The sequence below is a fragment of the Polistes dominula genome, unplaced genomic scaffold (genome assembly GCF_049000335.1).
Source record: "Polistes dominula isolate Pdom_NZ unplaced genomic scaffold, Pdom_raw_medaka contig_83, whole genome shotgun sequence".
Classification (NCBI taxonomy): Eukaryota; Metazoa; Arthropoda; class Insecta; order Hymenoptera; family Vespidae; genus Polistes; species Polistes dominula.
In genome coordinates this window covers 2,171,018-2,196,388 of record NW_028301032.1, presented here as the reverse complement: position 1 = coordinate 2,196,388, position 25,371 = coordinate 2,171,018, and the positions used below count along the sequence as shown (strand labels likewise).

Here is a 25,371-nt window from a genome sequence, read left to right as displayed (position 1 = left end):
TTATTCCATTCTAATTGTGTATTATAATTGACTAAGTAGTTTTGAATGATATTAAATCAACATTTTGAGTAATATCATTTTAAAATGAATGAAACCAATCAACAACCCCCGTATTTCTTTCTCTCACAGTTCCTCTGTTAAACTCTTTTAACAGTTGATCGTATAATTCTTGAAAGAAAAAAGAAAAAAAAGAGACAACAGGATTTCGAACGACTGACGACGATTCTCTGTTTAGTGTTAACAGATGGTACCGAAAGTCGCGCGAATAACGACACGACGCGTAAAATGGAAGAAAAGAGGACGAGGAACGATTATCGGGTCGTTTCATTGAAGCGACGCACGGTTTTACACGAAAGGGATGGATGGATGGATGGATGGTGGGGGTTAGGGGTTAGGGGGCTAGGGGGTGACCCTACAAAGCGCGCCAGACTCGATTCCAATCTCACCGAATAGAAACATCCAATCGTTGCCGTCGTGTGCTGCTGCTTCGTTTCTGAACACAAAATCTCTTCTCTACTCAACTCTACTCTTTTCTTTGCCTACTCTTCTCTTGTTTTTTTTTTTTTTTTTTCTTGTTGCTGTTGTTGTTGTTGTTGTTTTTTTTCTTCTGTTTTGTTTTTTATCCATTTAACAAAAGCAACAACAAAAAAGGGAACGATTACCTTCCTGTAACGGCATGAATTCTCAAACGATCGTTTCACATTCTATATATATAGATATAGTTTCTAGGTATTGTAAATTTTCAATAGATGGCATTGTATTGCAATTCAATTATTTCAATTTATATACGACCTAACCTTACTTTTTTTTATTCTTTCGTGTATTATTATTCTATTTATTCCATTCTAATTGTTTGATATTATTTTATTAAACGTAAAGATTAATAAAATTATTATTTATTTAACTCTTTGAGACACAGGAGATTTCAAATAATAAAAAAAAATAGTAATTTAATTACATATTGTTTTCTAACACACGTGTTGAAGATATTATCAATTGTTTTTACATAAATAAGACGAAAATTTAAACACTTATACATATGCAGTCATTGCAATAATTATTTTGAGGTTAGGTTAAACTAAAAATGTCTCATCGTGCATTAAGATACATCAAAAAGATGGTGGTGGTAGTGATGGAACACTTTTAATCCAACAGTAACCCCCAAAGAGATATGGTTGCTAAACAAATTTTACAATAGAAAAAAAAAAGGAAATTGAACAAAAAATATTTCAGAACAAAAAACAATGATAAATGTTATTAACAAAATTAGTTGTCTCTCTCTCTCTCACTCTCGACCCAGAAAATCTTGTCCACTGTCTCTTTCTCTGTCTTTTCCTTTGTAAACGAGACTTTAATTTCGATTTCTTTCGAGTAAAAGGAGAACGTTCTTCTATCGTCGAGTAATACACAGAGGAAATACACACACACATGTATATATGTACTTACTAACGTAAGTATAAACGTACATGTATACCACATATGGGTCTCGTTCGTGCGGTAGGATTTTGAAGCGTCCATCTAAGTAATTGCCGGAGCTTAGGAGTGTCGAGATGGCCCGCGGGGGTGGTGGTCCCAACTACGTTGATTAAACGCGAGATAAGATAGAAACCATCCACAATCCCCCCCCCCACCCCACCCCACCCCTCGCACGTTTACCCACCAACTTTTAGCACGCGATGATATACCAACTGTATTTTTCTTTCTTTCTTTCTTTCTTTCTTTCTTTCTTTCCTACACTTCAATGGCCCACTACACACACACACACACACACACAGATACACACTTTTCTCATTTACACAAACACTCTCTCTTTTTTTCCATTTGTTTTTTTTTTCTTTTTTAATCACGATCAAACGAGCCTTCACATTGTTTAAAACGTTCTCAAAAAAGGAATAGTATTTTTTATTAACTCTGGATGTTTGACCGATTTGCTACAATGCCAGATGCAAATGAAAATGTATCGACGATTTTGAAAATGTTTTTGAAAAAGTGGGTTTTGTTCCCCACCTCCTCCTCCAAAAAAAAAACATAGCCTAGAAATCCTGTAAATAGATTTTGACTGATTGTTTTATGATATACATGTATATATTATAAATAAATTTATTCGTACTACCCTTCCTTCCTTCCTTCCTTCCTTCCTTCCTTCCTTCCTTCCTTCCTTCCTTCCTTCCTTTCAGTTTACAGAAATAAAACATGGATCCTATGAATTTGAACATAAAATTCCTGAGACAATCAACGTTTCGACTAAACGTTATAGCAAACATCGTGAACACCTCAGTGAACAGCAAATAAAAAAAGAAAGAACCAAGTTGTCAAGAAGAAAAGACGTCTAGCTCGGTAGCAAGTAACCCTCAACTGTAATCCCTTCCTATCGTTGATTCCCATACCCTTTTACTCTGTCCCTTTTACCGCTAATAATCAAAAACGGAATAAGAGCAAAAACAAGAAGAAAAGACAACTCCTCCTCCTCATCGTCATCGTCGTAGTCGTCCACGTCGTTGTTCTTTTAAGGGAACCCCCCGATCGATGGGGGTGTGTTCGAGAATCACGGCCACCGCTGGTATCTAAACGGCCAAAGTGTACTACCAAAAAGAATCGGAGCAAAAACCCTGAGGGAATAGCCTTCTAACGCTGTTCCTGATGCTACTGCTGCTGCAGATCGTAATAGTAATGGTGATAATAATAGTGATGGTAATGGTGATGATGGTGGTGGTAGTCGAAGACGAAAAATGAGAAGAAGCGCATCATGTTCTTCTCTTTTCTTTTTTTTCCCCCCGTTTAGAAGCCCCTAAACTCCCCTCCCCAATAGTGGTAGTAGCCCATTCCCTCACTCTCGTTCTCTTATCCCCACTCCTCTCTCTCTCTTTTTATCCCAAGTCTTTATCGGTACTTTTAGCGCTAATAGAGAGAAAGAGAGACGTATCTACTATTCTTCCATCGGGATAAAGTACCTCGCCTTGACCCCACGTCCTACAGATAATCGAGCGAAAATAATCCCAAGAGACTCTTCTGACGGCAAGCAGGCAGGCAGCCAAGCACCCCTATGGGCCCTCACGGAGTCCCGTACGCGAGGAGCCTTGCGCTTTTGCTCTTACTTACTTACATATACATATAGGATGCTGTTATTACTACTACTACTTGGTTGTGATGGTAATGGTAGTAGTTGTTCCCGTTGTGTTGCTGCTACTGCTGCTGCTGCTGCTGCTGCTGCTGCTGCTGCTCACAACACATCTGTTCTCTGATTTTTTTGTCAAAAGGAAACAAAACTCAGCGAGTACGTACGATGATACGATGATTATCGCGAATAATTGTCTTTCAGGAAATTAAAAAGGCAAGGATATAGAAGGTGAGTACTGTAATAAGGATGTAGGGGGGGGGGGGTTAAAGGATAGGGATAGGATTTGAACGAAGAAAAAGAATAAGAGAAAATGCGTCTCCTCCAATTCTCACCAATCAGTGTGGGTGGTTTGGAAAGAGATGACGGAGAGAAGAGAGGAAACTTCAATTGAGATGGGATGGGTTGGGTTGGGATGGGGGATAGTTCATTCTTGCTCACTCGCTCATTTCTGGGTAGAGGTGAATCTGCAGGATGGATAAGGCAAAAAGGAGAGAGAAAGGGGGTGGGCGCGCAATTACGGATTTTGAGTGACAGATGCTCGCCCGGTCGGCAGTCGGAAGATTAAAACAAGTAATCAAAGCCTAGCCACCCCGGGATGGATATGGATGGATGCACGACGGCAAACGCGCGGCGCCTATCCCCCTTCCTCCTCCTCCTCCTCCTCCTTCTTCTTCTTCTTCTTCTTCTTCTCGTTCACTGAGTTCCACGATTATGTTCCTCACTCTTTCATGGTCTCCACCTCATCGTCCAACCTCTGCCAACGCCCTCTCTTTCTCTCTCTCCTCTCCTTCCTTCCTTCCTTCCCTCTAGTTATTCCTCTCGTCCACACAACTTTCAACGTTCCTCCTTTTACCACTCCCTCCTCTATCTACTCTTCAATAGAATCAGAATCACCCTAGGAGAGGGGTTGGCCCTAAACAAGTACACTACATTCATAATATCATCTTGGCTTATATAAATGTTATCGAGGTGCGGTCAACATGATACAACATTATTATGCCTTACTACTTTTCTAGTAATAGTTCTAGTAATTTTCATGATATATTTTTCTTTACTATTTTCCCCCTATCATTTATTTGAATTCTTATATTATTTCAAGAGATTTAAAATGTATATATTTGAAGAGAATGTAAAAATTGAAAACGAGTCGAGTCATGTTCAAAGATGACGTTGTCGTGCATCGACCGAGAACACCGATTAGAATCGGAAACCTTACTAAACTTACTGAACCCACCCCCTTACGGTCGCGTTAATCGACCACGCCGGACAACGGAACGCACGATTGAAACATCAAAATCCCCTGGCCCCGTTCGTCCCCGTCTAAAAGACTCGCTTTTCTCTCTAATCCTACATGTCACTTGTACCCCCGTCCTCTCTTGATACCTAAGTAAATATATTCTATACGATTATAATTGAGAATAGGATTTCTTTCTTTTAGTATCATCATCATCATCATCATCATTTTAACGTTCAAACCAAATTTTATATTTTTTTTAACTTGTAATATTTTATTTTTTATTTATAATATATTTAATATATTATTTATATTATTTATATCATCAGATCATTTATATTCAATTTATTTGCGTGTTTCTTTGTATATATCTGATCTACATAACTGTACTGTATTGTACAGTACAATACTATACTGTACTGTACTGTACTATACAGTACAATACAATACAATACAATACTGTACTGTACTGTACTGTATAATACAATACTATACTGTACTATACTGTACAGTTATGTAGTACAGTACAGTATTGTAACTTCAAAATATTCTAATACACTGTAAAAACTTCCATTTTATCCGAACCTTATTACAAATATGATTATTCCTAATAAATCTTAATTATTATCATGAAATTCGTGTGATATAAAAGTTATAATAAATTTAATAAAAATGTCATTAAAAGATCATTTGAATTAGACAAAAATAATATTGTATATTATGACACGTGTTAGAGATGTTTGAAAAAAAGTAAACGTTTACTTGGTAAGCCACGAATAGTTGAAAAGGAGGAGGAGGAGGAGGAGGAGAAGGAGATAGAGGGTAATCGGGAACGGTCTTTTGGTGCTTCCTCCCACTATTACTTTCATCGCCACAAAGAATCAAATTAACTGGTACGAGATTGCTCTTCCATTCCTAAACCACCCTCCACCAACCAACCTCACCAATCCCCCTCCACCTTTTTCCCATTTCTCCCTGTAACATATAAATGGTATGTGCACATGTGAGCGGCACGCACCTTTTTTCTTCCCCCTTTCCTTTTTCTCCATTCAAATTTTACCAACCCCTGTACTCTCCTCTTTCTTTCATTCTTTCTTTCATTTTTCTTTCCCTCTCTCTCTCTCTCTCTCTTAACATTCGATCGAACCGAGTCTGTATCACAACCCCTCGATACTGTACGAAGAACTCTATTCGTGCCGTTCGAACGCGCCTACAAACACAATCGTACACGCATGTACTATACGTTAGGAGGAATAGCGAATGATGTGCTTTTCAAAGGAATTCGTTCGTAGTATTTTCTCTCCTCATCTCTCCGCCATATATACTTTCAAAAGAGTATGATAAATAAATGTTTTCTTCAACGTACTGAATACATCCAGGAGGTCCAATTGATACGAAAAAGATAGACACTGATTTTCTACTACTACTACTATTACTACTTTGATAAAACTTTATCTTATTTTAATACCATACTGTATATATTATCACCTTTCATTTTACATTGATTCATAATAAAATTTTCTTACAACACATGCTTATATATTACATTTTTGTTTATAATTATTATGTATAGTTATATATATATTATATATTTATATTTAGAAAATTATATAGAAAATTCAATTGACCGATTCAAAGTATTCTTTGCTATCTTTCGGATTTGGTTTGATCGTTTTAGAATCTGGTTGCCAATTGGCTGGACATACTTCTCCATGAGCTTCGACAAATTGAAAAGCTTTTATCAATCTTAACGTTTCATCAACGCTACGACCAACTGGTAAATCATTTACACTTAATTGTCTAAGTATTCCTTCCTTGTCGATGATGAATAATCCTCTCAATGCTATACCAGAACCTTCTAAGAGTACGTTGTATTTTGCTGCGATTTCTTTATTGAAATCACTTAACAAAGGGTATCCTAAATCTCCACCCAAACCGCCTTGTTTTCTTGGCAAATTAGTCCATGCAAGATGACTGAAGTGAGAATCCGTAGATGCACCAATTACTTGTGTGTTCAATGCTTTAAATTCAGCAATTCTTTCAGAAAATGCTATCAACTCTGTTGGACACACGAACGTACTGAAAGAAAGAACAACATTTTTATTGACAATGTTAAATTTAATCTACAATATTATTAAAATAAGTCAAAACAATAACTTACAAATCTAAAGGATAGAAAAATAGGACAACATATTTGCCTTTGTAATCGCTTAATTTTATTTCTTTGAAGTTACCATCGACCACTGCCATTCCGGTAAAATCTGGTGCAGGTTTTTGGATTTCCGGCCAAGCTCCTAAACATCTTGAAGTAATACTAAAATTTCTAATTGTTTCTTTAGATGCTAAATTATTTGCTTTTTTTAAAGATGATGAAATGGTGCAAGACTGTAAAAATAAAATGTACATGTAAATTTGTCAAATATATATATATATAAATATTATAATATAAATGTTATAAAAGAATTTAATACACACCACTTTTTTCACTTGCGTAGCAAACAATCGAATCATCTTTGTTTTTTTTTTATTTATAACCAATGGATAAATAATATAATTATTATAAACAAGTGTTATTATTGATTTGAAATGGTCTTCTTAAACGTTTACTTTTCAAACGTACACGACAAGAAATCAATCAATCAGATTATATAATTGAAATATAATTTAAACAATACAAATGTTAATTTGATGAATTCAAATGAAAAAGAACAGTTTTTTGTTTTGTTTTATTGTTTATTCACTATCTTTTTATTAAGCGTATTATACAATACTACATTTAAGAAAATAGGTAATAGAACAATGTCACCGCGTACCGCTACTACTTGATTTCACAAAATTAGGTTAGGTTAAGAAATTTCATTGGAAGCTTTACAGATGGCATACCTGAACTAGTCAAAATATATACTATATATATATATATATATATATATGTGTATACAATTAAATCTAGAAAAAAAGAATTCAATGACTTTTACATTTATTAAAAATATATATCAAACTTTAATATATATTTTCTCGCTTAAAAAGTAACTTTTGTAAAATAATTATATATCATCTGACAACGTTTAACATTTCCATTACATTTGGAAAATAAACAAAACAAAATTGAATTCTTCTCGATACGAATAATACAATATGACAGTAAAACATATTTAATCTAACGATATTATTTTATTCAAATAACAATAATGTAAGTCTTATATTCATCTCTGTTAAATATGTAAATATATATAATAATAATAATAATAATAATGTACATACTGCAGTATGAACGACAATTATTACATTTTGTTATAACACAATTATTAATTTTGAATAGAGTTCATGAAACATTTGTAAAAGAAAAGAAAAAAAAGAAAAAAAAAAAAGAACAATGTGTTAGCACCAACATCAGGTTTCCATTATTTGGAAACTTTTGTTCTTCCTTTTTAATATTTATGATTCGAAACAAACGAATTTGTTAGTTTCATTTTAAAATTTGTATTATTCAATCATCCATTGTTGTTTGAATTATGATTCGATTGAATGACCTTATTACAAAATTGACATGAATTGTTGTTGTCGTTGGTTGTATACGTTAATGTAAACGTAAGTTTTGATGGACTGACGATGAAACGCGTATTTTTTTAACTAAAGTCATTAAAAAAAAATTGCTCTATGACCAAATTGTATGTGCGTTCTTAAAAATGGCCATAATTATACGCGAAGTGTATTTTTAAAAAGATTCTGCATTATTTCAGATCGCGATAATTTCTTCTTCTTTTTTTTATACATATATATACTTATATATATATATATTTATTTATTTTGCCTAATTGGAAGCTGTAGCTGTTGGATTAGGAGTAGGAGTTGCCGTCGAGGTAGATTCTTCTGTTACAACTCGACGATTTTTCTTTATCCTTTTCCATTCGCCATTTGTGTAATTCATTTGGAAGTGAGTCTCAACTAACATTGGTACCGTTGAACCATCTGCTTGAGATACCTCTTCTATGTTCTCCGAAAGCATTACTGTCACTATGTTGCCCAATTTAGGACAAGGATTATCTATTGAAAAATATTTATTCAGGTAAATAAACTTTCTATATTACTTTTTAATTGTAAGAACTTATAATTATTTATTTATAATAATAAAACAAAAAGAAAAAAAACACAATAGTTCATATAAATATATATATATATAAAAAAAAAATAAATCTTTAATATTCAAATATTATGTACCTCTAGAACCAGCCATAAATCCTAGGATTAATGCTTTCTCTGGTCTCGTTACTTTATTAGCCGTTCTAAACATTTCTTGAGCTTCTAACATTTGTTCTCGCTGCAAATTGAAAAAAATCTCATTAAATAAATAAACAATTTAAATAGAACATTTCTTGTATATTATATCTTTGAATAAAAATGTACCGTCAGTGATAAGCCTCTTCTCGTATTTGCTGCTGCATTAACAGGTTGTGCGGATGTTTGTATACGAATCTGTGTAATTGTCTGTGCTGGCCTAACAGTTTGTACACCAACAGGTGTACTTTCTACAGGGGATATGACTGCTGGTGTTGTTACTGGTGTTACTGTACTTGGCACTGTAGGTGTAGACGGTGTAGTAGCTACAAATTTACAAATTGTTATTACATACAGTTACACATTGTTCTTAATAAATAAAAACAAATACAAAAGCATAACAAAATATTTACAAGTTTGAGATGTAGTTGTAGGTGTAACTCCGCTTGGAGTGGTAGGAGCCACATAGGATTGAACAGTGGACACCGGTGTAACAGGAGTAGAAGGTGGATTAATTGCTGCTAATCCTTGAGCATATTCTGGTGTTGCTGGAGTTTCAACTGTAGTTGTATTTGCTGATACTACAGCTGCTGCAGCTGCTTGAGCTTCTGCAACCTTTTTCTGTTGCTCTTCTAATTCCATCATTCGCCTTCTCTTTTAGCTTGTGCATATCCAAGAGGTTGTTCATTAATGTCCAACAATTTAATACCACCATCTTTACGACTTCTACTACTAATAGGAGTTCTGCTTGACATCGATGAACTTGTAAGAGAAGGAGACCGAAAGCCACTTGTTGGAACTCTGCTAGGAATACCTTTGAGAGGTGCTGTAAATTATAATAATAATAATAATAATAATAATAAAATAATTGCTCTTGTATATTTAATATTTATATTACACAAGCATATAATGCATGTAAATATAAATTTACTTACTTGTGTCTGTCATTTTTCTTGGCATTCCTCTACTACGTACTGGTACAGTGGGTGCGGTACTTTTTTTTATATTACTTGCAGTATCTTTACACTTTTGTAACAATTCCGCTCTTAAAGCTGCACTTTTTGGCTTTCTTTTCAATGTAAAATGTTTAACAGGTGAAGGTTGTTGACCTACCACAGATATCAGAGCTGTTTTATTCAAATAATGACATTCCAATGGAAGCATTGCAGGATCATTCTGCTTTTTCAATAATTTTTTTAGATCATTAACTAGTTCTCCAAAAATAGGTCTATGTTCATCTAAATCAGTAATATTTGTATTTAATGATCCTGTAGAAGGAAACGTCTTCATCGATTCGGATAGCATTGAAACCCATAACTCACTGTCCAACGATGCAACTTCAATGATTTCTTCCAGCTCAACGCGCCACTACAAAAGTTTTAGAATTAATGTAGAAATATATAAGGTTATCCATTTGAGATGTTAGAAAAGTAAATGATTGTATACACAAGATTACAAGTAATATAAGTAAATTGAATGATATTTATTTATTATGTATTAAGACATGCCGCGCAAATGAAAGTAAGGGTATTATTCATATCAAAAACATTAGGTATTTAAATAAAATCAAATAGGCGGCGGGCTGCCTAAAATATCATAATAGAGAAAAAAATATTGCATGATATTATTGAAAAGAAAAAAAGAAAGTTTGAATAAAGAAAACAATGATACATTGATAAATAACGTTAAAATAATAAAGATGGAAAGAATAATAGTGAAATTATTAGCGGGAAAAGTATCACAAACACTTACCTCTTCAACATTTCGCCTAGGTATGTGGAAGAACGAAAGGAGTAATTTAAGTTTAACTTGTGTTTGTAAATCTGGAAAACAGTCCTTGATGTTTCTTAACACCTCTGCGTTTAATTGAGAACAAATTGAACTACCAGTCCAGCTATCATTAGAGGTTCCAAGCTTGTTATGAAGCCACAACGAAGTATCACTGTCCCTCACATTCGCCATATTGGAATCGTTTGTTTCTCACTAGGGGTTATATTTAAATCTAATAGATGGCACTATTTTGAATGAAAATTACTCGTAAATATATGCATTTATGAACTTCAATAGATTGAGATCACAATAACATGTGTTTCAAATTTTAAAATGTTCGTTAAAAGAAATTTTTGTATTAAATCATTAATAAGTCACAATAATATTTTATACACTTTTGTCTTCTTTCAGTTTATTTAAACGTTCTTTTTCACAACACAATATATTTTACACTGTTACTACTAACCTAATGTGGATGTTGCCGGATATATTCCACGAGAGACACTGTTAGTACTAACCTAACCTGGATGTTGCCGAATATATTTTACGAGGGAACACTGTTAGTACTAACCTAATCTGGATGTTGCCGGATATATTTTACGAGGGAGCACTCATCAATGAATCACTTTTAACATGTGATTTTAGATAATTACTCGTAAATATATACATTTATGAACTTCAATAGATTGAGATCACAATAACAAGTGTTTCAAATTTTAAAATGTTCGTTAAAAGAAATTTTTGTATTAAATCATTAATAAATCACAATAATATTTTATACACTTTTGTTTTTTTTCAGTTTATTTAAGCGTTCTTTTTCATAGCACAATATATTCTACTCTATTGCAACTAACCTAATGTGGACTTTGCCGGATATATATTACGAGGGAACACTCATCAATGAATCACTTTTAACATGTGACTTTAGATAATTACTCGTAAATATATACATTTATGAACTTCAATAGATTGAGATCACAATAACAAGTGTTTCAAATTTTTAAATGTTCGTTAAAAGAAATTTTTGTATTAAATCATTAATAAGTCACAATAATATTTTATACACTTTTGTTTTCTTTCAGTTTATTTAAACGTTCTTTTTCATAAAACAATATATTTTACACTGTTACTACTAACCTAATGTGGATGTTGCCGGATATATTCCACGAGAGACACTGTTAGTACTAACCTAACCTGAATGTTGCCGGAATATTTTACGAGGGAACACTCATCAATGAATCACTTTTAACATGTGACACTAGGCGCCATCTGATTCGTCCATCTAGGGATCCTGTAGGAGGCATGCGCCATTCATATTTAGCTCATGTGCCATTGGCTGAAAATTTTGGGGGAACGCTTGAATTTATAATAATTTTTTCGTGTAACCTATTCTATTTTAATATAAATTTTTAAATATCATTAAATATAGTTCATTTTTTTCTGTATTTGATGCAATTCATTATTTCATAATTATTTCAATGTTTGTTCGAATCATTCGCGTGCAAAATCGAGTTCCGGTCCGCCAGCAATGTAATGGCGCATCCCTATAGGATCCCTACATCCGTCATTTCTCTGATTGAAACTAACCTTTATAACTTACTACGTTTTCTGATTGGTTGAAAATTCTACAATAATATTTTCGAATTATTCGAAATATTTGGTAAATCGTCTTATTTTTGAAACTTAATAAATTTAATAATAATTATATGTAATAAAACAATGATAATATAAATATAAATATGTATGCTAAACAAAGATTCAACTAATGCGCATGCGCAGAAATGTTCTTCCACGTCGTGAAATATCTAGTCAGTATTTCTCATCATAGCAACGTTTATGGTTAAAACTAACAACAATAACACGAACATAATTTGTGAAGAGGTTAGGAGAACAAAACTTATATATTATTTAAATTAAGAAATAAAATATTATTATAGAATGGAAAATAGTGGTGAAAGTGGCGATGACGGTGGACCTTTAGGACCTACAACCTTTTTAGGAGGAAGTGGTGTTTCAGCCTCATACATAGGCGTACAATCGGACGATTTGGAAGGTAGGTTAGTGTTTTATAAGAAATAATAATTATATCTTACATATTTTAATAATTTTCTATTTAACAAAATAAAACAATCATTGAATAACAATTACTATGAGAAAGTATAGAACGAGAATTGCATTTGATTTATTTTTGATCTTATGATTAAATCCTCCAATAGAAATGATTTATGAATAATTTATTAATTTCATTGTAATATAGTTCTCATGATTTATCATTTTAATCATTATTGATTCAGAAAATACAGATGATTCCAACCATGGCGGTGGTGACCCTTTGCAAGGCAGTGGAGGTGGAAGTGGTAGTGGTCCACTACGAGAACAGGATCGTTTTCTCCCTATAGCTAATGTTGCCAAAATTATGAAACGGGCTATACCTGAATCAGGAAAAATAGCTAAAGATGCACGGGAATGTGTACAAGAATGTGTATCCGAGTTTATATCGTTTATCACCTCAGAAGCAAGTGACCGGTGTCATATGGAAAAAAGAAAAACCATTAACGGAGAAGATATTTTGTTTGCAATGACTAATCTTGGTTTTGATAATTATGTAGAACCATTGAAAGTTTATCTACAAAAATATAGAGAAGCTACCAAAGGTGACAATCCTCCGGGTACAGGAACAACGACCGGTAATGGAAAAGTAGAACCTCAGGGTACCATATACGAAGATCAATTATTCACAATTGCAACAGATTCCAATGCGACTACCTCAGATACACCTGTAATCTACAGTTACTCCTCTACCGATCAAATGCAATTCCAACTTTCTTGATCAGTGCATTTTAAATTAGTATTAAATGGAATTTTTTTTATTGCCTTTTGTAGAAGACAATGAAACATGACAAGTTTTCATACAAAAGAAAAGACAAAATCAATCTAATATCATTAAGTCATTAAATATAATATCATGCATTATTGCATCTTAAGTGAATAGCACATTGACTATTTTAAATGTTCTTTATAAAGAAATAACAATGGAAGGAAATAAATGAAGAGATTTATCAACAAACGTTCGTTTACTTCATCAAACACCGGAAAGGGTAGAAAAAACGTAGCCGATCATTTATTATTCTCACTGTGAGCACTAAATTTCATTTAACTAGTATTAATTCTTTATGATATATTGTGACTTAAGTCAAACCGAATAGTGTCGAGATATGCTATTTAAATATTTTCTTTGTTTTGTTTGTTTTTCTTTTTATCATTTTGTTCTCTTCTTTATTTCTTCCTTTCTTTCTTTCTTTCTTTCTTTCTTTCTTTCTTTCTTTCTTTCTTTCTTTCTTTCTTTCTTTCCTTCTTTCCTTCCTTTCCATATCTTGTTTCCTCTTCTTTGGACAGAATCGGCAGTAGATCGGCATGTAGAATTCGGTAAAAAACGTTTGAAATCATATTTTCATTCAGGTAATTGGGCAGGAGAGAGTAAGAGTTCATGTCCCTTTGCTGACGATGACGACACTTGGCATGACGAGTGTGTTGCTGGTTGCTGTGGCACTGGTGATAAAAGCGAGGCTGTTTGCATTGGACCGGATGGACGTGTTCCCGTCTTCTGTTTTTCCTTGTCTTTCTTGTTACGGGACTGCTTACAAAGGCACCAACGGCATTCGCCGCAACGGCACAGGCAAAGACAAAGCAATACACGAAACAGGCAGCAAAGTAGACCAGCGCACAGTAATGAGGGTCCAATTAATTTCAACTCGGGACTGAGAAATCCTTTCTCACCGGTACCAACAAATGAAATCACTAGGCCGAGAGCCGTGGCACCAAGCCCGGCATAAAGTACGGTGTTTACTGCTGCATTAACTTCAGCTCTACGACGATTAACGCTACCGCTTATGTCATCGTCATCGTCCTCTCCGCTACTCCCATAACAATAACTGGCATCTCGTATCTGTGATTAAACGAAATTTCATCTTAGCCAATTAAATCGTTACTAGAGACCCAAAAAAAAGGAAATTCTTTTCAATAACATTTTCACATTGTCCGTTCTATCAAAACAAAATGATGAATATTATGAATGAAATTATATATTATGCGTTAGCCTTCAATACGAAACGCGTTACCCTGTTCCTCTTCATCCATCTTCGATGAGCCTCGCATTGTTTCGTTTTGTAGCCATCGCCGCCGCGACACCCATGTGGTAAATTAGGAAATAAAGGAAGAGGGGATGATCTGGTACATCCCTGCCATGCTACCTTTCCAGCTCCCTGACACTGCAACCATTCCACTTTACGACATTAATTATTCTATTCTAAATATATATCATTAAAGAGAAGTGGATACAACATTAGGGGGCTGAGGATTTAAGGTTGGTAAATGAATACAACCGATCAATGGGTATATTCAATCTTAAATCCTTTTGCTAGCAGTAGATCATTCGTATTCCTGTTTAAAACACATACATGTATATATACATATATATATTTATTTATTTATTAAACATGAAGTTATGTTTTACGACATTGATCACATGAGAAGATAATAACGTCACACATGGTCTACCAAAAAAAAAAAAAAAAATAAACAAAAAAGGGGAAGGACGCTAACTCGAACGGAAAAAAAAAGAAAATGAAAAACGGAAGCGCAGCCGACTTATATATAAAGGGATAATAAATACAAGAAAGTAAATAAAAATGAAATTAAGAGAAAGATAGGGGGGAGGGTAAACAAAAAAAAAACAAAGACATCGTTAATAATAAATTTGTAGCCGCACAGATAACCCCGAGTTAGAAAATTTCTACCTTAATTATCGCAGATATAGGCGGTATATATCGTGAGTTATTCTCGAGGATAGATTCTATCGGCGAACGCTTTCCGTTCCTTAGAAATACCACCATCGTCGATTATAATAATATATCCTTACCGTCATAAAAGTTGATAAAGTGGCTGGCAAGTGAACCTGATATACTTACCCCGTAAACGTAAGAACGTGGGGGATATCGTGGTAGCGGTGGAATAAGCCTTGTGGCCAAGTTGGTTGGTAAATCTCTAAAGTTCACCACCTTACCCCCCCGTAACCGCTGCTTCTCCCTTCTAATCAATAGAGCAGCCTGCATTCCGCTCATTCACTTGCTTGTTTCATCGATCGTCAAGATCCTGACTGTCTTTTTTTTTCCCCACTTTCTCTCGTAGCAGTAGTAATGGGTTAATAATAGTAGCAGTAGTATTAGTAGTAGTAGTAGAACAAGTTTGTAGTAGTATAATTTAGAGTAGAAGTAGTAATAGTGGTAGCACCTTTTTTTTTAGATTCAAGTGTGTCACCCTCCTGGTTGATTGTGAAAAATCCTTTTCTCCTTCCTTGTATTCAATCGAACAAGTCCCACGCAACAACTATCATATATCCCAATTCCGATCAGTATAATTTCAATTCGTTGTTTAAATTACAACAAATATCTATATATACATATATACACAATAGGGGTATATATTTATATATACATATGTATATATGTATATAAAATCTAGACAAATTGTTTCGAGACCCGTTTTGCCTCATTAGCATTCGCCGTATCCAAATCCGCTGGTAACGAGACCGCGATAATAAACAAAATAAATCAACATGTTACAACAAATTAATGCTAATCCTCTTTTTCCTCATTTTGTTCTTTTCATATCTATCTTATATATCCTATTTAAATGTAAAACGTTCTTTTACTAATCGCAATCGGGATCGACCAACGAACCTGGATGATCCGACGAACGCCTTACCGCGATATTACGGTAGACGCCACCAGACAGCCGATCGACGGTCTTCTCAAACTCGGGGGGGTGTTGTGCCGACGAGTGGTGCGGTGCGTTAGATAAAAACCAAAATTATAGATAATAAAGATAGAAAGATAGACACAGAGATACGTACAGATAGTTAGATAGATAGATAGATAGATAGATGGATGACAGACAGACAGACAGATAGATAGATAGATAGACAGATTAGGTAGATAGATAGCTAGCTAAATACAGAGAATAAAGATCAAGAATTAGAAAATAAAAACAACAGATCGGAATACAAAAGTGGTGAAATTGGTGTGATTTTTCTAAATATGTATTATCTATATATACTTCCTATATTATTATCGTGCTAATATAACTCTAGCGTTTCGAATTGATAGAGAAAAAAAATAGGATAGAGTGTTAGAGATTAGGGTGAGGATTTGGTTGGTTGTTCAAGGTAAACTAGGATGAGGGTGGGGAGGAGGAGGGTCTTCGACAAGAATAGTTAGTAACTCTCTTGGATGATTTTACCCACCTGTAGATCCGACGTGGAAGTAGGCGAGATTCTTAGATCGAGGATCGAGGGTGGCGGAAAAGGGAAGCTGTTAGGCTTGCTAGTGGCGCAGGTGACCGAACCGGATGATTCCAGTGAGAGCGGTGGCGGCGATATGGGGAATTGTATGGGCGATACAGGTGCTAGTTGTTGTTGTAGTTGTTGTTGTTGTAGTTGGTACTTCTCGACGCGTGAAATAAGCTGTTGTTTATCGATGCCGGTAATATGGAATTGGGATGATTGTGGTGGTGGTGGTGGTGCTTGTGCTGCGAAGGATGATGGGACAACATGTTGGTGTTGGTGTTGATGTTGGTGGTGATGATGGTGGTGTTGATGATGATGGTGGTGGTGGTAGTAGTGGTGGTGGTGCTGATGATGCGGATGCTGCTGCTGATGCTGATGTTGATGTTGACGAGCAAATTTGTTCGTCATCAACGTTCCCGTTGCCTTTGATCCTGTTGTTTGCTTCGAAATTATTTTGCCCCTTCCTGCCGTTCCTAATCCACTTTCACCCAATCGGCCACTTTCTACACCACGTTTGTACAATTGCAAACGTTTCTGCTTCCTCCTACTCGCTATACTCGCACCACCTGCTGCCGCGTACATCTTTTAGCTGTCGTTCACTTTTGATTGATCCTTTTTTAGTTCTTATTTCAATCCCTTTCTGTTTTTTTTTTTTTTGGATATCAGTCTTTGTTATTTTTTTGTTGTTCTCTCTGATAAATACCACTGGAGACAATTTTTTACTAAATATATTTCTCTGGTTATTTTTTTCTTCTTATTTATTGGGAACACACTGATCCTGCAGTAGTAGTAGTAATAGTAGGTCTCTTCCTTCTGTTATATTCCTGCTTTTTCTTTTCCCCTTGCTCTCTCTCTCTCTCTCTCTCTCTCTTTCTCTCTGTTTTTCTCTCTCTCTTTTTCTCCTGTCTCTGTAAAGGCAAGAAATGTGACGGAGCTCCGCCTGCTATTGGCATCCCTCGCGTCTTTTTTTTTTTGTTTTTTTTCCTACCTACTACTATTTTTTTTTTTTGCTACTACTATTTTGAGAATGAAGCTTCGTTTCTTTTATTTTTTCATTATTTCTCTCGTACTACTCGAAGATATAAGTATGCAACAATATTAACCAGTTAACTGAGTTTGACGAGTATACTCGTCACGAATAAGTGGCAGAATTTTGTCTTATGACTAGAGTAGTGACTATTTGCTATTTAACACGTTGCTGCACACTTTTAATTTGAAGATCGTACTCAGAAACAACAAAGATCCGGACGGCTATAGCCGTCATTTGCTGCAACCTGTTAAATTGTAATTTTGTGTGTGTAAAATTAAACATTTTCTCAAATTTCAAGATGATTTCAAGAGAGAAATGAAAGATTCGTAAATTACTATTTGTTTTTTTGTATTATTAGTTCATTTTATTCTCAAAATGAGCAATTGTTAACCTCAAAACTCGTCATAGGTCGATTTTAGCGACACACAGCGGTGTAAATTTTCAAAATGGAGTACTTTCAAAACAATTAACTGGTTAACATACTTTTATCAATTTTCCCTTCTACCTTTTTGTTCTTTTTTTTTTCTAATAAACACACAAATATATTGTTGAGTTTAATTAAGATTATAAATTTAATGAAAATAAATTAATTTCAAATAATTTTCCCGCATTTTCCATGAAACTCGAATAGTACGAAGAACAACATTTTATTATAAACTCCGTTCATTCTCAAAATTCTTCATACGTATAACCAAGAAATTTTATTGTAAAAAAACATATAACGTTAATTCAAATTGTGATTCATTGTATAAACCTTATCTATGAGTTATGTAAATGTGACTCTATAGTATCGTTTAGATCGTTGGAAGACCTTTGAAATATTAAACAAGAATAATAGTCAAGGATGAAGTTTCGATTCGTCTTGGTCATACTAAAAAGAACATGTCAACTACATTACAAATGTGTATGTATATATATACGTATTGCATATTTCGTTTGATCTTTTATTAAAATAACCAAACTATAGTATTACGAAATCGATGCAAAAAAAAAGGGGTGTGTTATGTTCACAACGTTTTCATTTTTATACAATTATTAAATAGATACGTACATACGTACACACATATATAAATTAAACTACATGGACAGACACACACAAATAAAAGCAAGCGAGATGCAATTTTTTTTTGGATGTTTTTCTTTTTTTTTTTGCTTGTTTGTTTGTTTTATACATTCAAGCGAGTTGCTAGGATCAATCTTGTCAATGAAATTAATGAATGATTCTTATTTTTATTTAAAAATACATATATATATAAAATATATCTTCTTAATATATATAAATTACGTGTGACGTTGTTTGTCCGCAATGGACTCTTAAATTACTAAACCGATTTTAATAAAATTTTGCACAATGTGTGCAGTTTCATTCAACTTGAAAGATAGGATAATTTATATCTCAATTTATAATCGCAATATTATTTTATTAATCGCGAATGATTGTGAGCCACAGCAACGCGTGGCGGTGCACCCCTAGTATATATATATGTATTTTTGTATTAAATGAAGATAATGTGTGAATATTTTATGACCCTTGCTTTTTTTACATACTCACATATAATCTCGTAGTTGGTACAATAATAATTTATACCAAAATACCTTGTTGCTAAAGACTAGAGACCTTTTATTCAATATGATAGAATATATTTCGATATCTAGCTTCTAATAAGTCATAGATTGTTAACTACTAATTAAAACAGGTGGTGGTGGTGGTTTGTAAATACTACATTTGCGAAGAACCTATCTAAAAAATTCGACCATATTCGAATGAGAGATAGACAAAAGAAGCGTGTTTAGAATAAAATAATATATGTTATTTATCTCACAAGCTTTCACACAATCCTAATTTTGATATTATCTAAGAAAATACCAATACTACTTGTGTGTATGTATGTATATGTATGTGTATGTGTATGTATATGTATGTGTATGTATATGTATGTGTATGTATATGTGTGTGTCTGTGATCAACAAAATGAATTAAGTGTTAGATAATATTATTGGTGCATAGTGCAATCTAAAAATACTTGTTTCAAGAAGGTTAGTATAACCTACGTTGTTGTTTGTTTAAACTATACTAAAGGGGATAAAACCTCTTCTAGAAATATCCTAATTTGTTTATTGAATCTTTGATAAACAAAATAAAATAATAATAATAATTATAGAAAAGTAAAATATAAAGAAACAACATGAAATATTGAAATACTCGAATTTGGTTTGGGTCAATGATAAGGAGGATGATCATTTTAAGGTTAGAAAAAAAAAATGCGCGCGTGATTTGAAATAAAGAAAAAAAAATCGAACTTTACGAGGCCAAGAGATTCTTGATAAGTAACACGAAAGGACACACACGTGTTGTATCGTTGTCATGTAAATGTAAAATCACGTATTATATATATATATATATAATTGTGAGGAAACCCATGGGAAACTCTGAGAAAATTGTGGGGATCCCCGTGAAACTGTGAGGAACTCCTGGGGAAATTGTGGGGAACCCCTGGAGAAATTTTGTCGAACTTTTAGGGATCCCTGAGGAAATTGTGTGAAACTTCTGAACTTCTGGGGATCCCCGGGTAAATTGTAGGACCCCTGAAAATATATATATATATATATATATATAATTAAAGTACTTTGAAAGTGAATATTGTGAAGTTTCAAAGAAACCACGGAAAAAGAAAAGATCTCAAAGGGATGATACAAGAGTAAGAAAAGTGACAAGAAAAAGAAAGATAAAAAAAAAAGAAAAAAAGAAAATGACAATGTGTCCTTCGAATGTCATACATCACATGTAGGAAGGAAGAAGTGCACGCCATCGACCTCGTTCGAATGGCTGCGTAAGATTCTCGACTTTGCTAGGCTCATTGTCAGCCTTTTTTTTCACCCTCCTCCTACCATCCCCCCCTCTCCCCTTCCCCGCACCCTCCCCTCGATACGTTGAGAACGACCTCGCAGCAACATCGATTTAAACGACACGATTTACTATACATATATATATGAATTCTCGAATCGAATTTTAAAAAGTAATTAAAAAATATATTAAAAGAAAAAATGGAGAACTTATTAGAAATGATAAAAATATATTACAATGGCGGAGTAATAATATAAAATTTCATATAAAAATGTATATTTTGTATTTTTATCTAATCTATGTGCACTTTCTATGAAAGAAAAAAAAGAAAAACAACTAAAAAGCGATAGATAATTTAAAACAAAAAAATAACTATGACAATAAGAAGAAATAGGGATGATAGTAAAAAGGTAATTAAATGAAATAGAATTTCTTCTTTAATATAAAAGAAGAGAAAGAGAAAGAGAGAGAGAGAGAGAGAGAGAGAGAGGGAGATAGATTATCAGTGTCATCGTTGCAAGAAACATTTTTATAGGAAATTTGTCGTTCGACACATGCCACGATGCGTGTTTCAGTAGAAAAATGAGAAAAATAAAATAAAATCGAATAAAGCTGTACTGATGACGTAAGAAAAAGAGTGAGGTTAGGAGGTTGGGGGGAGGGGAGGGGAATGAGCTTTAAAAAGAGACCGGAAGGGGATGAAATAGAAAAAGAAAGATAGAGAAAGAGAAAAAGAGAGAGGTTAGGTGTTGACACCCACGCACGTACGCACACGAAACATGAGCACGTGTGTGAATATTCGAATAAGTATAGGTAATAATATATACAAATAAGCTACGGAAAAAGCATGGTGAATTACAAAAGTAATAATACAAAAATAATAATAATAATAATATAAGATAATAAGAATAATAATAAGTGTTGGTATCGTGTAAAAAAAAAAGGAGCAATAAAATAGTAACAGTAGTAGTAATAGTAATAGTAATAGTAGTAGTGGTGGTGTACAGTGGTGGTGGTGGTGGTAATTGTGAGAGGGTGGGGGGTGTGGTAAGAACAAGTTCGTGGAAGAAGTAACTAGACGAAGAGAAAAACTACTACAGGAAGTGTTTTTTTTTTCTTTTTTTTTTTTTGGTTCCGGTGAGAGAATCGCGTGAAAAGAAAATCAAAGACTGACTGGTGGCCCTCTCTTGGATTTTGATATTATTATTCTTCTTGTTTCTTTGGGGTTTCTTTTTTAGCCCTCCTTTGTCCTGAGCACACATAAATTCTATTGGATTGTTCGGAAATTTCGTGCCGATTTTGATAGAAGATTGTAACGAAACGCACACATTTTTAAGTGTTTTTATTTATTAAATTATATATAAGTACCATTCTGTTTGCACAACCTCTCTCCAATTTTATGAATAATTTCAAAAAATTTTTGGACTAACTTAAAAAAAACCTGAAAAAAAACTTTTCAGGTTTTTTTAGCAAAAAAAAAAAAAGAAACTTTATGCCATCTATTGACAATTGGCACGAACTTTCCGAACAACGCAATAATTTACACATTTATTCTTAATTCTCTTTCTTTTATTCTTTTCTATCAGCATACTTTATCACTCTCACTCTCTCACTCTCACTCTCTCACTCTCTCTCTCTCTCTTTTATCTTTTCTTCAAATAAATGTTTTCCGATAAAGAAATAGAGAGTAAGATACGCGATATAATAATTTGAAACGAAATTGACGAAGAAACGATGATAGTGATGTGACGACACACAACGATGGACAACAACGATGACGACGATGACGACAACAACGACGAAGATGACAACACACGACGAAGAAGATGACGATGACAACAACGAGGCACATACAATGCTATTTTATACTCTCATTAATATTATTTTTTCTTTTTTGTTTTTCCTTTTCTTTTCTTTCATTCGCACTAACACATGGACATGTATGCATGTAGATATATATATACATATACATATATACATATATTATTATTTTTATATAATATATATTATTATTTATTGGCATTAGGAACTCGAAAGTTCATTTCCAATATAATATATATATATTATTAATATAATAATATATTAATTATTATTTATATATAATATATATATATGTATATATAAACTACGACAGAGAGAGCATATTCGACGGAGATGGAGGCTGCAGCGGCAACAGCAACAGCAAAGCGGGTTTTAAATTCAGCCAGCAATACCGAAAAGATTGCGCGTACCGACGATTCGCGATCGAACGAGTTAGAGAGAGAGAGAGAGAAAGAGAGAGAGGAGAGGGAGAGGACAAGAAAAAAAAATAAATATGTTTTATACTAATCAACGTTTTAGAAACCTTTTTCTCTCTCTTTTTCTCTTTCTCTCGTAACATTTTTACAAATTCAATCACCCTTACCCTTTCTTTCTTTCTTTATTTCTTTCTTTCTCTTTCTATTTCTTTATTTCTACCTTTTTCTCTCTCTCTCTCTCTCTCTCTTTCTCTCTCTCTTTTTTCTCTTTCACACACTCTTTCTCTCTCTCTCTCTCTTTCTTTCTTTCTTTTCTGTATGTTCTTTTTATAATATTATCCAGAGTTTTCCTTATTTAAATAATCTCCGAGTTGTTACACTTGATTCACAGGGGTTGAACCGACAGTAGTAAAGATCAACGACGTACGCGACATTATTCACGGCACGCACGTGGTCACTCTGCTGGAAAAAAAAACACGCACACATATAAAGATAAAGAAACAGAGAGAGAGAGAGAGAGAGAGAGAGAGAGATAAAGAGAAAAAGAAAGACATAAAAAAAAGGGAAGAATATATACCAACATCGCAATGAAAAAAAAATTATATAAATGGTTGGTAGGCTTTTTCAAAAACGCGCGTATAATTTAGTTAACGATAAAATGTGTAAAAAGAGAAAAAGAGAGAAAGAGAGAGAGAGAGAGAATGTGTGTGGAAGATGATTAAAGAGAATAAACACGTACGAATTTCGAGGATTAAGGTTTTCTCGTCCAACACGTTTTATATACCACACATATATATATACATACATACATACATATATATATATATGTATATGTTTTTAATTGAATTTGTATTTTTGTCAAGAAAACAAAAAAAAAGACGAAAAAAAAATTGAACTATAACGACGAACAACGATGACAACGATGACGACGAGTATTATTATTATTATTATTTTTATTATTATTATTATTATTATTACTACCACTACTATAGAATACAAAACAACGAACAAAGATGACGAGGAAAGAGAGAGAAAGAGAGAAAGAGAGAGAGAGAGTTTAAACTCTTCTTCCTTTCTATCTCTTCATCGCGTTTAATACGAGCTTGCGACGAACGCGCTCGTTTCCCGCAACCGAACAAAACCACCCCGTCGACTGGCGGGTAAACTCGAGCGCAACCAGGTGCGCACCCCGTCGTCGTCATCGTCCTGTCGTCTACGTCGTCGTAGTCGTAGTCATCGTTGTTCCTCTTTCAACCCCTCTCTTTCTTTCTCACACATCTATGGATGCCAGTCCACCCCCACTCTCCCACAAGCGCCCCCTACCTACCCTTTAGTACTTCCCCCTTTTACTTCCTTCATCTCTCTTTCTCTCTCTCTCTCTCATGGTCTCTCTCTTTCTCTCTCTTTTTACATATACCTTTCATCCGTGGCGCGTTACGTTAGCCAGTTCGATAGATGATTGCGTTTAGATATATCGTTAAAAAAAGAAAAAGAGAGAGAGTGTGTGTGTGAGAGAGAGAGAGAGAGAGATAGAGAGATTTTAAAGGTCAGCAAGAAAATTTCAATACATATAATATATATATATATAATGTAAAATCGAATACAAATGAAGCACATTGTGAGTAACATACAAATTATACATATAATTTAAATTAATGGTACTTATTTAAATAAATAAATATATAAAATAAATTATTACAGAGAGAGAGAGAGAGAGATAGTTGATAGTCAATAATTTGTCATTGAATGTTTCTAGGATTAAATTAATATCTCTCCAAAAGTGAGCATTACAAAAATACATTCATAGATGAAGAGAGAGAGAGAGAGAGAGAGAGAGAGAGAGAGAGGTGTGGGTTAAAAAATAGTAGGAAATTAGAGGGAGAAAAAAGAGAGGGTGGATAAAAAGTAATTTTGTGATAAAGTGTTGCTACGCGCGCGTCTTCTCGTGTTCTCAATACACACACTCAGGGTTGACCCGCTTTCGCACTTACCCTACCCGTATTACACGCCACCCCCGCGACGGTTAGATTATCTCTTGCTCTCGACCTCCTCCTCCTCCTCTTCCTCCACCCTCCACCCTCCACCCTCGACCCTCCACCTCCTCGAGTCGATATCCCACGGTGTTTCCTTTTTCTTTCCTCCTCTTTGCTCTTCTGACCTTTCACCTTTCACGAGGTTCGCCCTGCTTTTGCGAATCGGCCGAAAAGTGCGACCTACCTTATCGGCTCTCTCTCTCTCCTTCTTTTGCCCTTTTTTCCTTTTTATTTTCTTCTCTCTTTCTCTCTCTCTCTTACACATACACATACATTGGACAGGTACACACCAAAGCAACCCCCTTTCTCCTACTCTTCGATTTTCCCTCCTTTGGCTGGGCTATCCGGCTCGTTCGAGCGACCTTCTTACGCGAGATGCGCGCATATGTGCGCGGAAGGGATGAACGAAGGGACATATATATAATAATATTTCAACATATTGTTTTTTCTTTTTATATTTCTTTAATATCTATCTATCTATCTATC

At 34.1% G+C, this 25,371-nt stretch overlaps 4 protein-coding genes across 10 annotated transcripts; 1 reads left to right on the top strand and 3 right to left on the bottom strand.

Moving 5' to 3' along the window:
- Window positions 1-5,802: 5,802 nt before the first annotated feature.
- On the bottom strand, window positions 5,803-7,171 carry Tpx-3 (thioredoxin peroxidase 3). Its single transcript, XM_015333368.2, has 3 exons — window positions 6,828-7,171; window positions 6,514-6,737; window positions 5,803-6,431 (listed from the first exon to the last, which is right to left on the bottom strand). The coding sequence occupies exons 1-3, from the start codon at window positions 6,861-6,863 to the stop codon at window positions 5,972-5,974; spliced, it is 720 nt and encodes a 239-aa protein (XP_015188854.1). The 5' UTR covers window positions 6,864-7,171; the 3' UTR covers window positions 5,803-5,971.
- Window positions 7,172-7,560: 389 nt separating this feature from the next.
- Window positions 7,561-11,168, bottom strand: Nelf-A (Negative elongation factor A). 3 transcript variants are annotated; one of them, XM_015333366.2, is made up of 6 exons: window positions 10,380-11,159; window positions 9,563-9,995; window positions 9,041-9,453; window positions 8,757-8,953; window positions 8,571-8,670; window positions 7,561-8,396 (listed from the first exon to the last, which is right to left on the bottom strand). In XM_015333366.2, exons 3-6 carry the CDS (start codon window positions 9,270-9,272, stop codon window positions 8,164-8,166), a joined length of 762 nt encoding a protein of 253 aa, XP_015188852.2. In that variant the 5' UTR covers window positions 9,273-9,453; window positions 9,563-9,995; window positions 10,380-11,159; the 3' UTR covers window positions 7,561-8,163. The 3 variants fall into 3 exon arrangements, with proteins under 3 accessions (XP_015188852.2, XP_089030586.1, XP_089030585.1); XM_089174460.1 differs by lacking the exons at window positions 7,561-8,396; window positions 8,571-8,670; window positions 8,757-8,953 and having other exon boundaries at window positions 9,221-9,453; window positions 9,563-9,865; window positions 9,950-9,995; window positions 10,380-11,168; XM_089174459.1 differs by lacking the exons at window positions 7,561-8,396; window positions 8,571-8,670; window positions 8,757-8,953 and having other exon boundaries at window positions 9,221-9,453; window positions 10,380-11,158.
- A 1,056-nt stretch (window positions 11,169-12,224) lies between these two features.
- On the top strand, window positions 12,225-13,880 carry Nf-YB (nuclear factor Y-box B). Its single transcript, XM_015333348.2, has 2 exons — window positions 12,225-12,450; window positions 12,692-13,880. The coding sequence occupies exons 1-2, from the start codon at window positions 12,336-12,338 to the stop codon at window positions 13,225-13,227; spliced, it is 651 nt and encodes a 216-aa protein (XP_015188834.1). The 5' UTR covers window positions 12,225-12,335; the 3' UTR covers window positions 13,228-13,880.
- LOC107072983 (uncharacterized) lies at window positions 13,453-25,123 on the bottom strand. Of its 5 annotated transcripts, none has more exons than XM_089174465.1 (5): window positions 24,844-25,123; window positions 23,020-23,311; window positions 16,699-17,648; window positions 14,516-14,665; window positions 13,453-14,343 (listed from the first exon to the last, which is right to left on the bottom strand). In XM_089174465.1, exons 3-5 carry the CDS (start codon window positions 17,320-17,322, stop codon window positions 13,849-13,851), a joined length of 1,269 nt encoding a protein of 422 aa, XP_089030591.1. In that variant the 5' UTR covers window positions 17,323-17,648; window positions 23,020-23,311; window positions 24,844-25,123; the 3' UTR covers window positions 13,453-13,848. The 5 variants fall into 5 exon arrangements, with proteins under 5 accessions (XP_089030591.1, XP_089030589.1, XP_089030588.1 ...); XM_089174463.1 differs by lacking the exon at window positions 24,844-25,123 and adding an exon at window positions 23,592-24,113 and having other exon boundaries at window positions 23,020-23,314; XM_089174462.1 differs by lacking the exon at window positions 24,844-25,123 and adding an exon at window positions 23,592-24,113.
- Window positions 25,124-25,371: the final 248 nt, after the last annotated feature.

Coding starts and splice junctions, on each gene's coding strand:
- Nf-YB (XM_015333348.2), top strand. CDS start 12,336: ATGGAAAATAGTGGTGAAAGTGGCGATGACGGTGGACCTTTAGGACCT. Junction 12,451..12,691: donor ACAATCGGACGATTTGGAAG/GTAGGTTAGTGT, acceptor TTATTGATTCAG/AAAATACAGATGATTCCAAC.
- Nelf-A (XM_089174459.1), bottom strand. CDS start 10,589: ATGGCGAATGTGAGGGACAGTGATACTTCGTTGTGGCTTCATAACAAG. Junction 9,996..10,379: donor CTAGGCGAAATGTTGAAGAG/GTAAGTGTTTGT, acceptor AAACTTTTGTAG/TGGCGCGTTGAGCTGGAAGA. Junction 9,454..9,562: donor AAGAAAAATGACAGACACAA/GTAAGTAAATTT, acceptor TATAATTTACAG/CACCTCTCAAAGGTATTCCT.
- LOC107072983 (XM_089174465.1), bottom strand. CDS start 17,322: ATGTACGCGGCAGCAGGTGGTGCGAGTATAGCGAGTAGGAGGAAGCAG. Junction 14,666..16,698: donor CTTCCACGTCGGATCTACAG/GTGGGTAAAATC, acceptor GAATGGTTGCAG/TGTCAGGGAGCTGGAAAGGT. Junction 14,344..14,515: donor GATGGATGAAGAGGAACAGG/GTAACGCGTTTC, acceptor GTTTAATCACAG/ATACGAGATGCCAGTTATTG.
- Tpx-3 (XM_015333368.2), bottom strand. CDS start 6,863: ATGATTCGATTGTTTGCTACGCAAGTGAAAAAAGTG. Junction 6,738..6,827: donor CTACGCAAGTGAAAAAAGTG/GTGTGTATTAAA, acceptor TTATTTTTACAG/TCTTGCACCATTTCATCATC. Junction 6,432..6,513: donor TTTTTCTATCCTTTAGATTT/GTAAGTTATTGT, acceptor TCTTTCTTTCAG/TACGTTCGTGTGTCCAACAG.